Consider the following 18670-nt stretch of genomic DNA (forward strand, 5'->3'; position numbering starts at 1 on the left):
TGCAACAAGTCCACTAAAGAGACAGCTTACACTACACTCCTTCGTCCTCTGTTAGAATATTGCTGCGCAGTGTGGGATCCTTACAAGGTGGGATTGACGGAGGACATCGAAAGGGTGCAAAAAAGGGCAGCTCGTTTTGTGTTATCACGTAATAGGGGAGTGAGTGTGGCAGATATGATACGCGAGTTGGGATGGAAGTCATTAAAGCAAACACGTTTTTCGTCGTGGCGAGATCTATTTACGAAATTTCAGGCACCAACTTTCTCTTCCGAATGCAAAAATATTTTGTTGAGCCCAACATACATAGGTAGGAATGATCATCAAAATAAAATAAGAGAAATCAGAGCTCGAACAGAAAGGTTTAGGTGTTCGTTTTTCTCGCGCGCTGTTCGGGAGTGGAACAGTAGAGAGCTAGTATGATTGTGGTTCGATGAACCCTCTGCCAAGCACTTAAATGTGAATTGCAGAGTAATCATGTAGATATAGATGAACTTCAAAAGATTTTTCTATTTCTTTTTCTTCATCTTCATGCTTTGTGCTAATTACTATAAATGTGTGTAATGGCGATGACATACTACTTGCACATACAGGTAGGATTAATACTATCACAGTAATGTCTTTTGTCTGTAATACATGTAACTGTGTGAAACACAGCAATGCTTTAGCCAACATCAGCCATCCATTGGATTTTTGGCGCATTGTATTGACATACCATATTTCGGTATCAGTATGTTATCTTTTTCATATTATTGTACCCATCTTGTCCTCACATCTTGGATACCCAAACACATCATTTGTAGTAAGAATTTTAAATAATGGCTCATACAATGCTTATATTTATGTAGTTACCTAAGTTGAAGGTGACAAAAGTAAACAATGAGTATTTATAGAAATGCTGTATTTATTTGATACACAGTTGTGAATTCAAGCTTTTATGTGGACATTATATTTACTTAACAAATTAACAAAATGAAGACTGTAAACATGCTTAACATCGTCTGTTATACAAAGTTATTTTCATTCAAAGTAAACTTGTTGTCCAAAATATGGACATGTCATTAGCCATTTCTCATGCATTGTGCCTTCACGATCCAGGCACTCATTTGCGCACTCCAACAGGACCCTCCCCTGTAATATAAAAATAATATGGATAATAAGATTAACTTTATTTTTGAACACCTCATGTCATATTTATAGTTAAATGTGTAATAGTCAAATGTAATGTGGATGATATGTAATTTTCTTTTTTTTTACTTAGCCAAGTAAATAATGAAAACTTCATTGTTTCTGATAAACATTCCTTAAAATGAAGATAATGACATGAAAGTTAGCTACAGCATTCTTCTTTTAAATTTTTTTATAGATCAACTGAAAAACAAGATAGAAGACCAAATGTGTTAGTCGCAAAATCAAAGTAAATAAAAAAACACTGAAGACTAATCCTAACATATAAATTGGTTTCATTCTTGTGACACAATAGTTCCAGCTACAAAAAATTATAGTTTTGCCCACAAACATTTATAATTTCACTGATGATGTTCTGTAAATCTCAGAATGAAGAAAAATCTTCATTTATATAGAAGGCAATGAAGTACACATGAACAGAAAGAAAAGCAGCTCTTGGGTACTATTTTTTTAATCATTAAATTACTATATGCTACTTTAATAGGCTAAAAGAAAAGCGTGCTGCTGTTCCCTCAGTTACACTAAGTAGCTATCATTTGCATTCTGCTGACAGCTTAATAACTACACGATAAAGAGTTGGGTTATTTGTCATGCTATTAATGGGGTTTAAAATACTTTACTCTAAATCACTTTCTTCTCTGTAGAAAAATTAGCTAAGAAGATACCATTTTTAAATTTCTTTTGAAGCTTTAGAGATCTCCATCAACAGAGTGTGGCGTCAACCTCTGCGCAGGACACAGCCTTGTCAAAGTACTGACAATGCAGGTGTGGAGAGGCTTACATGTTTGCATGAAGCTAAGGGCTATGCCAGCTATAGTGCAGCTTCTGGCAGGGCCTCCCATGCTAGACAGACCTTAATGGATGAAACAGATAGCGTCCCCACCAAAGCCCTCATCTCTTTCATATCTACTCCCATAGCACTCCACCGGTTTCCCACATACACAACACAAGGTGTGATGCAATCACTGTTGAGGGATTTTGATGTCCTTAATGGAGCTTCAGGGATACTGAGCAGTCTCCCTGAGTAATTAGGCTTGCACTGCGTGGGATCATATTGTTGACTGAAAAAAGTTCCCAATTCTCATGGAACCAAAATGGAGGGCATAGAACAAAACAAAAACAATATCTATGGGATTCAATGAGACCTAAAACACCCAAGTTGGAACTAGTGGAAGCTGTTCCCATTATTGAATCACTTGATAGACCAGTACAAGAAGTGGAAATTATCACTGAGAAGTTGGACAAAGTCAAGATCAAATCCATAACTGAGGATTATAGGAGGAAGTTCCTCAAAGAAAATAAACTACAAAATAAAGAATGGCTTTTTAAACACAAATGGAAGGAACCAAAAGGTCTTGAATCTGTTGTTGTTGTTGTTGTCTTCAGTCCTGAGACTGGTTTGATGCAGCTCTCCATGCTACTCTATCCTGTGCAAACTTCTTCATCTCCCAGTACTAACTGCAACCTACATCCTTCTGAATCTGCTTAGTGTATTCATCTCTTGGTCTCCTTCTACGATTTTTACCCTCCACGCTTCCCTCCAATGCTAAATTTGTGATCCCTTGATGCCTCAAACCATGTCCTACCAACCGATCCCTTCTTCTAGCCAAGTTGTGCCACAAACTTCTCTTCTCCCCATTCCTATTCAATACCTCCTCATTAGTTATGTGATCTATCCACCTTATCTTCAGCATTCTTCTGTAGTACCACATTTCGAAAGCTTCTATTCTCTTCTTGTCCAAACTATTTATCGTCCATGTTTCACTTCCATACGTGGCTACACTCCATACAAATACTTTCAGAAATGACTTCCTGACACTTAAATCTATACTCGATGTTAACAAATTTCTCTTCTTCAGAAACGCTTTCCTTGCCATTACCAGTCTACATTTTATATCCTCTCTACTTCGACCATCATCAGTTATTTTACTTCCTAAATAGCAAAACTCTTTTACTACTTTAAGTGTCTCATTTCCTAATCTAATTCCCTCAGAATCACCCGATTTAATTTGACTACATTCCATTATCCCCGTTTTTTTTATGTTCATCTTATATCCTCCTTTCAAGCCACTGTCCATTCCGTTCAACTGCTCTTCCAAGTCCTTTGCCGTCTCTGACAGAATTACAATGTCATCGGCGAACCTTAAAATTTTTATTTTTTCTCCAAGGCTTTTAATGCCTACTCCGAATTTTTCTTTTGTTTCCTTTACTGCTTGCTCAATATACAGATTGAATAACATCGGGGAGAGGCTACAACCCTGTCTCACTCCTTTCCCAACCACTGCTTCCCTTTCATGCCCCTCGGCTCTTATGACTGCCATCTGGTTTCTGTAAAAATTGTAAATAGCCTTTCGCTCCCTGTATTTTACCCCTGCCACCTTCAGAATTTGAAAGAGAGTATTCCAGTCAACATTGTCAAAAGCTTTCTCTAAGGCTACAAATGCTAGAAACGTAGGTTTGCCTTTTCTTAATCTTTCTTCTAAGATAAGTCGTAAAGTCAGTATTGCCTCACGTGTTCCAATATTTCTACGGAATCCAAACTGATCCTCCCCGAGGTTCGCATCTACCAGTTTTTCCATTCGTCTGTAAAGAATTCGCTTTAGTATTTTGCAGCTGTGACTTATTAAACTGATAGTTCGGTAATTTTCACATCTGTCAGCGCCTGCTCTCTTTGGTATTGGAATTATTATATTCTTCTTGAAGTCTGAGGGTATTTCGCCTGTCTCATACATCTTGGTCACCAGCTGGTAGAGTTTTGTCATGACTGGCTCTCCCAAGGCCGTCAGTAATTCTCATGGAATGTTGTCTGCTCTGGGGGTCTTGTTTCGACTCAGGTCTTTCAGTGCTCTGTCAAACTCTTCACGCAGTATCTTATCTCCCATTTCGTCTTCATCTACATCCTCTTCCATTTGCATAATATTGTCCTCAAGTACATAGCCCTTGTATAAACCTCCTATATACTCCTTCCACCTTTCTGCCTCCCCTTCTTTGCTTAGAACTGGGTTGCCATCTGAGCTCTTGATATTCATACACGTGGTTCTCTTCTCTCCAAAGGTCTCTTTAATTTTCCTGTAGGCAGTATCTATCTTACCCCTAGTGAGATAAGCTTCTACATCCTTACATTTGTCCTCTAGCCATCCCTGCTTAGCCATTTTGCACTTCCTGTCGATCTCATTTTTGAGACGTTTGTATTCTTTTTTGCCTGCTTCATTTACTGCATTTTTATATTTTCTCCTTTCATCAATTAAATTCAATATTTCTTCTGTTACGCAAGGATTTCTAGCAGCCCTCGTCTTTTTACCTACTTGATCCTCTGCTGCCTTCACTACTTCATCCCTCAGAATCCCTTGAATCTATGACCTCCTAAAAGAGACTGTCTCATATTGAAGAGTGTGGGCTGATACTCCCACCTCTCAGGCTAAATAGATCGAAGAAAAGACTGGGGAGGATGCAAGTCCAGGTCCTAAGTGTAGGAGAGCCTATCTGGGTAAAGGTGCTCTTATCTCTGTGTGTGAAGAGACGGGAACAGTGGATTGGCTTAAGGGGATGGTGCTCAGAATATCTCTGTGGGAAGAGGTGAAGCTGCTGGTCAAGAAACCAACTGAGATTTTTAGTACCGTGAAGATATCAATTTTTGTACCAAAACTTCTTAAGGATACTCCTAAGACTCTGTTCAAGAAAATATAGACAAGAACTGGAAGGTCTTGACAGAGAACTGAAGAGTAATGGACTGAAAGATTGTTTCTGATGAGCAAACATTGTGGTGCAAGTCAGTGAAAAATCCCTCATGACAGTGTGAGAATATGACCTTAAATTTGACTTAAGGACTCACAGGACCATCAGGATACTCAAAGACATCAGATGTGACCATAACAGCAAGCTGGAAACTACAAGTGTTGCAGACAAACCAGCAACACAGTAAAGGGGCAACTGCTGCCTTGAGTCATCTTCTGAGAAGAGGGGAGGTGGACATGGCCCTGATCCAGGATGCCTATCTACACTACTGGCCATTAAAATTGCTACACCACGAAGATGACGTGCTACAGACGCTAAATTTAACCAACAGGAAGAAGACGCTGTGATATAAAACGATCAGGTTTTCAGAGCATTCACACAAGGTTGGGGCGAGTGGCGACACCTACAACGTGCTGACATGAGGAAAGTTTCCAACCGATTTTTCATACACAAACAGCAGTTGACCGGCATTGTCTGGTGAAACGTTGTTGTGATGCCTCGTGTAAGGAGGAGAAATGCATACCATCACATTTCCGACTTTGATAAAGGTCGGATTGTAGCCTTAGCGATTGCGGTTTATCGTATCGCGACATTGCTGCTCGCATTGGTCGAGATCCAATGACTGTTAGCAGAATATGGAATCGGTGGGATCAAGAGGGTAATACGAAATGCTGTGCTGGATCCCAATGGTCTCATATCACTAGCAGTCGAGATGACAGACATCGTATCCGCATGGCTGTAACGGATCGTGCAGCCACTTCTCGATCCCTGAGTCAACAGATGGGGACGTTTGCAAGACAACAACCATCTGCATGAACAGTTAGACATTTGCAGCAACATGGACTATCAGCTCGGAGACCATGGCTGCGGTTACCCTTGATGCTGCATCACAGACAGGAGTGCCTGTGATGGGTGCACGAATGGCGAAACTTCATTTTTTCGGATGAATACAGGTACTGTTTCCAGCATAATGATGATCGCATCCGTGTTTGGAGACATCCCAGTGAACGCACATTGGAAGCATGTATTCGTCATCCACATACTAGCGTATCACCCGGTGTGATGGTATGGGGTGCCATTGGTTACACGTCTCAGTCACCTCTTGTTCGCATTGATGGCACTTTGAACAGTGGTCGTTACATATCAGTTGTGTTAAGACCCGTGGATCTACCCTTCATTTGATCCCTGTGAAACTCTGCACTTCAGCAGGATAATGCTCGACTGCATGTTGCAGGTCCTGTATGGTCCTTTCTGGATACAGAAAATGTTCGACTGCTGCCCTGGCCAGCACATTCTGCAGATCTCTCACCAATTGAAAATGTCTGGTCAATGGTGGCCGAGCAACTGGCTCATCACAATACGCCAGTCACGGCTCTTGATGAACTGTGGTATCGTGTTGAAGCTGCCTGGGCAGCTGTACACGCCATCTGAGCTCTGTTTGACTCAATGCCCAGGCGTATCAAGGCCATTATTACGGCCAGAGGTGGTTGCTCTGGGTACTGATTTCTCATGATCTGTGCACCCAAATTGCGTGAAAATGCAATCACATGTCAGTTCTAGTATAACATATTTTTCCAATGAATACCCGTTTATCATCTGCATTTCTTCTTGGTATAGCAATTTTACTGGCCAGTAGTGTATATAAAGAAGGCATCTCAGACCTCAGAGGAACTAGAAGTAAGTTGATTTACACTATAAATCTAAAGAACTCTAGATCATGCATTTATTTTAAGAATGAAATTTCAATCCCAGGAAGTGAGGCGACTGGTAAATGGTTGCTCACAGCAGAATTAACAAATGTTGGTCCTCTGGATGCCAATGGCCATGACCTGCTATGGGGAAATAGACACACCAATAGCACTGGTGAGCACCAACTTGAATATCTACTCCAGAGTAATTTTGAAATCTTGAATAGGCGTAGGGTACCTACCTTCAGAAACAGTAGAAGAGAAGAAGTCAGTCTCATAACATTTGGGTCCACTCTAATGCGTACCTGGACTGGTAATTGTCAAACAATGGCATATGGTGTTAGAACCATCCTTATTTGGCCACATGTGTGCTATGTTTGAGGTTGAATTGGGTTTTAAACCGACCATTGCCTATAGGAATACTAGTAAAACAGACAGACTCATACAGGAAAGACCAAAACCTACACCTTTCTGAAGTCAGGAGTTTGATAAGGAATCCAGAAGAGTTTAAGGAACTGGCAAACACAGTGACATCTGCGATTATGATCTCATATTCAGAAACTGCTCCAACAGAAATGTATCTTCGTGAAACAACAATCTGGAATTGTAAAGGAAGCAGGCAAGAAGATTGATCAATCTTGCAAGGAAGAAAGGACAATGTGCAAAATGTCGGGAGGCTCTTGTTAAATACAACATTGTGATCAAGCAAGTAAAGGTATTCTGTGAGAAAGTGTTACTTGCATTAGACATTATAAAATCCTCACTAGTATACCAACCAATCCAGGAGGTACTTTAAGGAAGTAGCTCACTGAGTGAGATGCCAGATATGCTACTTGAGATTCACTTCGCTTGATACACTCTGGCAGACAACATAGACTAGGAGGAAGTCCATGAGAGGCACTGCTTTACAGGTAATCAGAGGGAAAACTTGGAATCGACAGAGAATTCTTTGATTAAAAAGAAAGAGAGATAGAGAGAATCCAGAGGGCAATGAGAGTGTTTAAACCATTCTAGTTACTAGACACAGATGGACTCTTTCTCACTCTACTGCAACAAACAGGAGACGGTTTCATTAGATTCCCAAGTAGACTGTTAAATGTCAGTCTAGCAGCAGGAATCATTCCTAATGCTTGGATAAAAGAGAGGGTTGTTTTGATTCCAAAGTCAGGGAGAATTGGTCACACTAAGGATATGAGTCTTGTCAGTGTGTCCTTTCTTCTAAGGACTTTATAAAAACTGCTTAATGTTCACTCTAGGGAAAAGAAGTTGACTGAGGTTCCTCTAGATGTAAACTGTGGGGCCTAGTGGTGAGTGAAGTCATTGAGCAGTTGAAATACTAGAGGCTACTTTTGCCAATGACACATAGATGATTTACTCATAATAATACATGGCAAATTTTCTAGTACTGTTACAGCAAAGGCACAAAACTCGCTGAACATTGTGCAAAACTGCAGAAAACAGGATCTAAGGATCAATTCCAAGAAAACAGTTGTAGTACCATTTATGGGGAAGCATATCCACAACCTACTGGAATCTCAAGCTCCTTGACAGAACTCTGCCAGTCAAGGAGGTAGTGATGTATTTAGGGGTAATCATGGATGCAAAAAATTATGGACCTCTTATATGAAGAATATACACTCCTGGAAATTGAAATAATAGCACCGTGAATTCATTGTCCCAGGAAGGGGAAACTTTATTGACACATTCCTGGGGTCAGATACATCACATGATCACACTGACAGAACCACAGGCACATAGACACAGGCAACAGAGCATGCACAATGTCGGCACTAGTACAGTGTATATCCACCTTTCGCAGCAATGCAGGCTGCTATTCTCCCATGGAGACGATCGTAGAGATGCTGGATGTAGTCCTGTGGAACGGCTTGCCATGCCATTTCCACCTGGCGCCTCAGTTGGACCAGCGTTCGTGCTAGACGTGCAGACCGCGTGAGACGACGCTTCATCCAGTCCCAAACATGCTCAATGGGGGACAGATCCGGAGATCTTGCTGCCCAGGGTAGTTGACTTACACCTTCTAGAGCACATTGGGTGGCACGGGATACATGCGGACGTGCATTGTCCTGTTGGAACAGCAAGTTCCCTTGCCGGTCTAGGAATGGTAGAACGATGGGTTCGATGACGGTTTGGATGTACCGTGCACTGTTCAGTGTCCCCTCGACGATCACCAGAGGTGTACGGCCAGTGTAGGAGATCGCTCCCCACACCATGATTCCGGGTGTTGGCCCTGTGTGCCTCGGTCGTATGCAGTCCTGATTGTGGCGCTCACCTGCACGACGCCAAACACGCATACGACCATCATTGGCACCAAGGCAGAAGCGACTCTCATCGCTTGAAGACGACACGTCTCTAATCGTCCCTCCGTTCACGCCTGTCGCGACACCACTGGAGGCGGGCTGCACGATGTTGGGGCGTGAGTGGAAGACGGCCTAACGGTGTGCGGGACCGTAGCCCAGCTTCATGGAGACGGTTGCGAATGGTCCTCGCCGATACCCCAGGAGCAACAGTGTCCCTAATTTGGTGGGAAGTGGCGGTGCTGTCCCCTACGGCACTGCGTAGGATCCTACGGTCTTGGCGTGCATCCGAGCGTCGCTGCGGTCCGATCCCAGGTCGACGGGCACGTGTACCTTCCGCCGACCACTGGCGACAACATCGATGTACTGTGGAGACCTCACGCCCCACGTGTTGAGCAATTCGGCGGTACGTCCACCTGGCCTCCCGCATGCCCACTATACGCCCTCGCTCAAAGTCCGTCAACTGCACATACGGTTCACGTCCTCGCTGTCGCGGCATGCTACCAGTGTTAAAGACTGCGATGGAGCTCCGTATGCCACGGCAAACTGGCTGACACTGACGGCGGCGGTGCACAAATGCTGCGCAGCTAGCGCCATTCGACGGCCAACACCGGGGTTCCTGGTGTGTCCGCTGTGCCGTGCATGTGATCATTGCTTGTACAGCCCTCTCGCAGTGTCCGGAGCAAGTATGGTGGGTCTGACACACCGGTGTCAATGTGTTCTTTTTTCCATTTCCAGGAGTGTATGTTCCAAGGCAAAAGGTACTCTTATGAGAACTAGAATGGTCCATGGTAAAATAAGGATCTGAAAACTGGGATCTAGACCCCAGGAGTAAGTACTGGATATACATCACTCTAATAATTCCCGTGACAATTTATGGGGCTATATTATGGTGGAAAAAAGTATGAAAGAAGGTGGTTGCTAAGGTGCTTGGCAATGTGTAGAGACTGGCCTGCTTAGCCATAACAGACAGAAACAGCAGCATACCCAATGCTGCGATGGAGACTATGCTGGACATGCCTGCATTACACCTTTGGGTTACAGTGGATGCAGCAGCTGGGGCATACAGGTCAAACAGTGGAAATAACTGGATACCCTTAGGATGTCTAGAATAGGATTGGTCAGGGAAATGCTAACTGACCTTACAGTAACCTCCAGAAACTTCGTTAAACCTTTCACAGTAACAGTTGGAAGAAGGAAGCAGTGGAAGAATGAACCACGATTATTGTTCAGAAGGCAGAGTGTGGTTTACTGAAGAGTCAAAGGCAGATTAAGACACTGCGGATGGGGTAAATGGCTAGACTAGAGAGCGATCTATGAAGGAAAGCTCGCCACGGTATTCCAGTTGGAAACATCCACTATCAGTGTGTGTGCAGAGGAGAATTTGTGCATATGCTACAAGGGTCATAGCAACTGGATTTATTGATAGCCAAACAGCTCTGAAATATCCATCAACCATTCTGCAATGAGATCAAAGATCATTGCAGGATACCATGAAGCCCTTGGGAGACAAGGAGTAAGCAACAGGATAAACTAGCTGTGGATCACTGGTCACTCAGGAATTGGTGGTAATTAATGAGCTGATAGGCTGGCTGGGACAGATGCAATGAGTCCATTTATTGGACTGGAACCTAATCATCACTAAGGCCATGGTAAAATCTAATATATGTAGCTGTATCATCAGGCAGCATGTAAAAATTGTACTATGATCTGAAAACATAATGATGGAAAGCTAATCATGTCAAAACCATGTTTTAAGAGAAATTCTTTAGTCCTGAACTTGAACAGAAAACTGGTGAAACTCATTGTAGCAGTTATGACTGGTCATGAGAGCTTTAGGTAACACCTGCACACGATGGGTACAGTAGAAGAAGCCCCTAACTGTAGACCAAGTGGTGAAGAGGATGAAATTACACCACATCTAATCTTCCAATGACAGGCAAATGATTGGTTGGTTGGTTTGGGGAAGGAGACCAGACAGCGTGGTCATCGGTCTCATCGGATTAGGGAAGGATGGTGAAGGAAGTCGGCCGTGCCCTTTCAGAGGAACCATCCCGGCATTTGCCTGGAGAGATTTAGGGAAATCACGGAAAACCTAAATCAGGATGGCCGGACGCGGGATTGAACCGTCGTCCTCCCGAACGCCAGTCCAGTGTCTAACCACTGCGCCACCTCGCTCGGTACAGGCAAAAGAGACAGAATATTTGGGTCATTAAGTCAATGAAACAGAGTCTAATAAAGAACCACTAACAGTTTCCTACTACTCTTTAAAGGTATGTACCGGTTAGGTTTACCAGGATCGCAGAGAGTGAAACCGCCCAATAAACTCAGTTTTGGCATGGGCAACAGTGGACTAAGACAACTGTTGTTCTTGTCTCTCTGTGCTTATTAAATCAAATCAATGGTGTCAATTTCATATTTTCAAACAAAAGGCAACCAAGTAACAGAGTTATAAGAACTTGAAAAACCTTCATTTTTGCATGGTTACATTGATACTGATGATTAATGCAAACATGTGTTATCTACTTAATGTGTTAAATCACCTCTTTAAATCTAATACAATCAAACTCTTAAATAAAGCACAGATGTGGAAAAGAAATCATTTGCTGCACATCTCATTAGCTAACAAGTTGAAATCAGTGAATATTAGAATTAAGGCAGAGTAAGAAAGTGCTTTCTTCAGAAACGACTTATGCCCTGACATGGAAATAGGCCTGGATCCACATGTATGGTGACTACTAGTCACTGGTAGAGCCATATGGAGACAAATGGCCTTTGCTGTAAAATAAAAACTCATAGCACTATTTCATCACAAACCTTGTAACAGTAGTCACAGGTGAAGAGGCATGTGTCGATGGCATCCAAGGGTGTTCTCATAGCTGGTTTTGAATCACATACAACTGCTGATACCAGCAGCAGCGCAGCAATGAAAGTAAGTTGAGAAGCTGAAAAAAATGAAAAAAGACATCAACGCACTTAATTTAAGCTTTCAGTTGATGTTAGTGGCATTTACACAGTATACCTACATGTGAACTATCATCATTAGAACCAATAGGAACACTGGATGATTATCCACAGAAAAATATGCCCTAGAGCTATGCAGACACAAGTTAGTTTCTGACATTATTCAGTGTGATGATTGGAGCAGAAGAAGTAACAACAAAATGAGTAAAATGAAGTAAAAACAAAATGATTTTTAAAGCAGATTTTACGTGCCAACATTTACAGTCCAGTACACGAATGACAGATGATAAGAAACTGCAGGAAAAAATTAAAAAATCAGCTTCAGCAAAGGATATGCTAATAAAAAATTGCAGATGGTACCTTAAAACATGTAGTCTACATGTAATGAGTTACCATCATCCACCACACAGTACACTATTCTAATAACTCTAGTTCACAAGACATATGGGCCATTTGTGACAAAGACAATCTCCCAGCTGAGTGGCAATACTTTAAACATGTTTTGCCTTCAGTGAAGCACATATTGGACGTATATTGAAGTAAATGAGTGTACAAACATTTGCAAAGAAGAGAAAATCCTCTTTGTCACCTATAACGGACTCATTCAGTCAAAATTGCGATACTTCTAGGAGAAAACAACACCAGTGCCATCTTTCGACCACGACAGAAAACGGAAGATATGCTTAGTATAGTAAAAGACAATCTGCAACTACAAATACATGGTATAACTGGTGTCCCTCCTAAGAATAGTTAGCAGCTTTCTCTTTTTTGTTTCGGTAAATGTTTACAATTTCGTTTTCGCAGTTTGTAGCCCAAACAAATACGGCTCATCACGTCTTTCACTCATGCAATGCCCAGCGACGACAGAAAGCGTCGGTTCATTTCCTGTTAAAAACAAAATGATTTTTAAAGCAGATTTTACGTTCCACTTTGATAGAGCAGTTCCATGTTAGTCTAATGCGATATTCGTTGTGTCGATATGTATTAACAGGGACAGTAAAACTCAAAGACTAACCAGTACTCCACCAGTGACGGAGCAGTGGTACTGCATGGCGGTAGCATTTAGCATGCGAGTCACTGCTGGAGCATTGGTGTATTCTTCATGTTTTACTGTTCCTGTTGAAACATAATAATACAACGAATATCACCCTAGCCTAATTTGCGACCGCTCTATCGAATGGCCACGTAATATTCGGCATTAGAAATCACTTTGTTTGAAACAGGTAAACAAATTGACACTTTGCGTCGACGCTTGGCATCACGAGTAAGACGTGATGACTCATGAACAGTAGTTGTTTCGGCTGACTCCAACTACAAAACGAATTGAAAAAACGAAATTGCAAATATCTTCTGAGACTCCGGAGAGAGTGCACCTGTCGCCTCTTACAAGGGACACCTCGTATATGGCGTCTATTGTAATGTGGGCACCAGTACATCAGGCAGACACAGCGCTGTATCTCGCAACATTACGTGGAACGCATTAGATGCATATTTCTGGAGAGCAAAAGTAAGTTAGCAGTGCCAGAACACTGCCTCAACGAAGGATATACATTCGAATTTGAGAAAAGAAATTGTTGTGCCGAGCTGGTGGCTTTTGGGTGGGCATTACTAAAGAATCAGTTGAGGTTACGCTCCATGCCAACCAACTCAGCATGGACGAGTGCTATCAGCTAACTGGCGTGGAAGCCTACACCAGCAGCTATTCGCCGTGACCGCACCCAGCAGCTGACGCTTTGCGAGTCTGCAAAAGCCCCATTCTGTATCTTTCGGCCACTCTGCCGATCGGATCATAGGTGAGCGCACTGAACGGCCTTGTTTTCGAAGGAGACTACCCACGTTATTCTTTAGGCATCTCGGAAGTGATGCCGCACGGTTCTGGTGAACCGAGGTGCTGTTGTCAGTTCTCCAAGCGCCAACCAGTTAAAAGCAAGTGGCCATAGATCTCTGCATCCACACTGCAGTGCACACAGCGCCACAAATACGAAGCGGCTACCAGCTCACACAGGCATGCTCTTCGTCGCAGTATCGAAAGGTGTGTGTCGAGTACGTAGTAGTGCTCAAATTTCGCTGGCCACGTGTTTCCATGCATGTATAATAAAGATAGGTATATTGACTGTGTTCTGGAAATTGTCATAAATGCTATATTATGTCATTTCATTCTCATTCACATCGGTATCTTGTTTTAGATTTTACGTTGTGGAACGTGAGTTAGGAATGGGTATAGTACATTGTACAAATACATCCACAAAACACCAAAAAATTGTTTAAAAGAGTGTCAAAGAATAAGAAGACGCATAGAAGGTCCTATTTCCCTGTATGATACATCAACGATTTGAGTCATAGAAACAAAATTTTAAAAACGCCTTTCCGAGAGCGAGTGGCGAGTGCAGCTCTTGAAGTTCGTCGTAGCTTATAACATGCATCTGATGCATCAAAATGTTTTATATATGGCGGTATAGTGTAAAAATATTATGGCGGGGATCTTTCATCTCTGACTACTGTCGTTAAGGATTCGATCGTAGATAAATACTTCTGACAAACGCGAGTATAAAGATGATGGCTGCTAGTTTCGTTCACAGTCCTTTAAGTTGTGCTTTTAGTTTTCTGTCTAATCACACACTCGGAAATCGCTCCGTATTCGGAAAAAATGGTGAAATACTTGTGACAAGAGAAAATAGAAACGTCACTGTCAGTTGTTTCACGCCCAGCAATTTCATCTTTCATTTCTGACATACACACGAAATTGAAGATATACTTAACTTCCACGAATAACGAAGTCTCAGAATGTTTTACAAACATGAAAAGGGGGAAAAAACTAGCAGCATGCACACATATGACCCTTAGCCTTCTAGTTCCATGTCTTAACGATTTTCTTTTTTTCGTATTTTTTAAATCCCCACGTTCCTGAAAGTACCTAAAACTAAAAACAAAAAAGAAGGAAAGCTAATGTGACCACCACTTTTGTCCTAAACGTTTAAAAAGAAGCCCCAAAAGTAAAGCTCCACCACTTCATACACTCCTGGAAATTGAAATAAGAACACCGTGAATTCATTGTCCCAGGAAGGGGAAACTTTATTGACACATTCCTGGGGTCAGATACATCACATGATCACACTGACAGAACCACAGGCACATAGACACAGGCAACAGAGCATGCACAATGTCGGCACTAGTACAGTGTATATCCACCTTTCGCACCAATGCAGGCTGCTATTCTCCCGTGGAGACGATCGTAGAGATGCTGGATGTAGTCCTGTGGAACGGCTTGCCATGTCAATTCCACCTGGCGCCTCAGTTGGACCAGCGTTCGTGCTGGACGTGCAGACCGCGTGAGACGACGCTTCATCCAGTCCCAAACATGCTCAATGGGGGACAGATCCGGAGATCTTGCTGACCAGGCTAGTTGACTTACACCTTCTAGAGCACGTTGGGTGGCACGGGATACATGCGGACATGCATTGTCCTGTTGGAACAGCAAGTTCCCTTGCCGGTCTAGGAATGGTAGAACGATGGGTTCGATGACAGTTTGGATGTACCGTGCACTATTCAGTGGCCCCTCGACGGTCACCAGAGGTGTACGGCCAGTGTATGAGATCACTCCCCACACCATGATGCCGGGTGTTGGCCCTGTGTGCCTCGGTCGTATGCAGTCCTGATTGTGGCGCTCACCTGCACGGCGCCAAACACGCATACGAACATCATTGGCACCAAGGCAGAAGCGACTCTCATCGCTGAAGACGACACGTCTCCATTCACGCCTGTCGCGACACCACTGGAGGCGGGCTGCACGATGTTGGGGCGTGAGCGGAAGACGGCCTATCGGTGTGCGGGACCGTAGCCCAGCTTCATGGAGACGGTTGCGAATGGTCCTCGCCGATACCCCAGGAGCAACAGTGTCCCTAATTTGCTGGGAAGTGGCGTTGTGGTCCCCTACGGCACTGCGTAGGATCCTACGGTCTTGGCGTGCATCCGTGCGTCGCTGCGGTCCGGTCCCAGGTCGACGGGCACGTGCACCTTCCGCCGACCACTGGCGACAACATCGATGTACTGTGGAGACCTCACGCCCCACGTGTTGACCAATTCGGCGGTACGTCCACCGGGCCTCCCGCATGCCCACTATACGCCCTCGCTCAAAGTCCGTCAACTGCACATATGGTTCACGTCCACGCTGTCGCGGCATGCTACCAGTGTTAAAGACTGCGATGGAGCTCCGTATGCCACGGCAAACTGGCTGACACTGACGGCGGCGGTGCACAAATGCTGCGCAGCTAGCACCATTCGACGGCCAACACCGCGGTTCCTGGTGTGTCCGCTGTGCCGTGCGTGTGATCATTGCTTGTACAGCCCTCTCGCAGTGTCCGGAGCAAGTATGGTGGGTCTGACACAACGGTGTCAATGTGTTCTTTTTTTCCATTTCCAGGAGTGTACATTGGCCCCTATCACGAAAGAACCCAATATCTTCTACCAAAACAAGGACAAACCAGGAGGATACAAGGAAGGTACTTTTTAATTTTTTTTATTTTGTCATGAGTGACTCCACCTCGGTTGCACGAGCATGTCTTTGCAAAGACTGGCGATCACCTTTGACATCAGCGGGAAAGAAAATCCTGTGTGGTGGCGACAAAACTGGAGGTCCATCTTCTTGGAAGTGTGTATGATTAACCATTGAGGGGATCGAATCCGTAAAATGAAAGAAGGGGGACATGTCAGCTGCTTCTTGAACGAACGATCCAGCCGCAAGAGGGGTTGTGGAAAGCACTCTGAAGAAAGTTCGAGAAATAGTGTTGGTACTTTGGGTTCTTGACAACTGCACAATGTCGGTCGGTAATGTATTGCCAGAAACCAAGGGCTGATTTGGCACCATCATCTAACAGGTAGTGGACTACATGCCTGCTAATCCAAGTCACTGAGTAGGTCTTTGCATGTAGAAAATAGTTTATGTCCAGGGAGAGAGCCGGCCGGAGTATCCGTGCGGTTCTAGGCGCTTCAGTCTGGAACCGCGAGACCGCTACGGTCTCAGGTTCGAATCCTGCCTCGGGCATGGATGTGTGTGATGTCTTTAGGTTAGTTAGGTTTAAGTAGTTCAAGTTCTAGGGGACTGATGACCACAGATGTTAAGTCCCATAGTGCTCAGAGCCATCTGAGCCATCCAGGGAGAGAATCATTTGTGGGGTGATGCTGTCAGGCACGTGATGAACACATGCATCTAGAGGGCCAGGAGCCAAACATTACTTGGCTCAACGCACACAAATCTATGGATATCATCATTGTCGTGCATGCCAAATGTGGTACATAATAGTGATTGCGCCAGGTGGATCTGGTGGAGACGCAATTGGGAGACCTGCTTCCCATTAACTGTCATATACCAGATGGATTGGACGTCTGATGCAAGAGTAGGGATGTGGATTGCCCACCACATGGCATTCCTCCAAACAAGGGGATCTTTTTCTTCACTCACATTTGGGGGAAGCCGTGACTGCAGTGAGGCATGCACTATCTCGGCTGTCGGTAAATGTGGACGGATAAGCACGGTCCTGATGTAGCTATATTTAAGGAAGAAATAGCTCAAGTATAAAAAGGGCGTTACGATGTCTGTCAGCAGCACTGGGGCAATGCGTGAGTTCTAGGTAAGGGCCCTCGTCAGTAAACTGGTGAGGCGCGTAGGAGTGCGTTACCAATCTTGACATACCTGCTTACAAAGAGAGCTGTTACTTGATGGTGGACAAGACAGAGATTGCGGCCTCCTTTGTCCTTTAGAAGTTGAGGGACTCATAGCTGACTTCAAATAACAAGCCTTGATTCACAAATGAACCCAGCGCAGCAACATGTGTCTGGACATATCCATATATCTTTCATATCAGTCTACTTTTGTTAAGGATTCGATCGCAGGTAAATACTTGCGACAAGCAAGAATATAAAGATGATTGTTGCTAATTTCATTCGCAGTACTTTAAGTTGTGCTCTTAGATTCCTGTCTAATTTCACACTCGGAAATCGCTCCGTATTGGGAAAAAAGTGATGAATTATTTGTGAAAAGAGAAAATATAAACATCACTAGAAGTCACGATATCGAAGACACTCATTACCGAGAAAGCGCGCTCTTTCATGTAAATAACAACAAATAATGCAGAAAAATGCTCAACTTTCACGAATAACGGAGTCACAGAATGTGTCACAAACACGAAGAAGGAAAAAAAGAAAATTATACTCAACGGGATGCGAACCTATGAACTGACTTTTACGAATAACGAAGTCTCAGAATGTGTTACAAACAAGAACAGAAAAAAATTTATACCTATAGGAATGCGAACCTATGTCCTTTAACAATTAAGTTCGTTGCCTTAACCGCTTATTTTTATGATCTCATTTTGTTCATTACTGTTCGTTGTATTTGTTCGGGGCGGACGTCCCATGACACCCGTTCAAGTTCATCGTTGATCTGTCCACTCAGTTTTTTTTAATTACAGAGAGCAGCTAACCCTCTTTTATATATATATATATATATATATATATATATATATATATATATATATATATATATATATATATAATTTTGTTTGGCATTGCTCGTTTCGTTTGGTCTGGGCAGGCGCCACGTGATATCTGTTCAAGTTGAGCGTTGATTCCCTCACTCAGTTTTTTTTTTTTTATTACAGAGGACAATCGGCCCTCTGACCGAACACGCTGAGATACTGTGCCGGCAGCAATTAGCCAAGACAATTCGTACTTAGTGAGTGCTGTATTCCTTGTAATTCTAGTTGCAGCGACGCAACCTGACTTCGT

General features: G+C 43.3%; 1 protein-coding gene across 1 annotated transcript in view; it reads right to left on the reverse strand.

Moving 5' to 3' along the window:
* Window positions 1-881: 881 nt before the first annotated feature.
* Window positions 882-18670, reverse strand: part of LOC126349536 (uncharacterized) — a 104726-nt gene continuing 86937 nt past the window's right edge. Inside the window, exons 2-3 of the mRNA XM_050002482.1 lie at window positions 11741-11868; window positions 882-1128 (exon numbers count right to left, since the gene is read on the reverse strand). Coding sequence (XP_049858439.1) covers window positions 1018-1128; window positions 11741-11868 — 239 coding nt within the window. The 3' untranslated portion in view covers window positions 882-1017. The remainder of the gene's footprint in view (window positions 1129-11740; window positions 11869-18670) is intronic.

This window comes from Schistocerca gregaria, chromosome 1, assembly GCF_023897955.1.
Source record: "Schistocerca gregaria isolate iqSchGreg1 chromosome 1, iqSchGreg1.2, whole genome shotgun sequence".
NCBI classification, from domain to species: domain Eukaryota; kingdom Metazoa; phylum Arthropoda; class Insecta; order Orthoptera; family Acrididae; genus Schistocerca; species Schistocerca gregaria.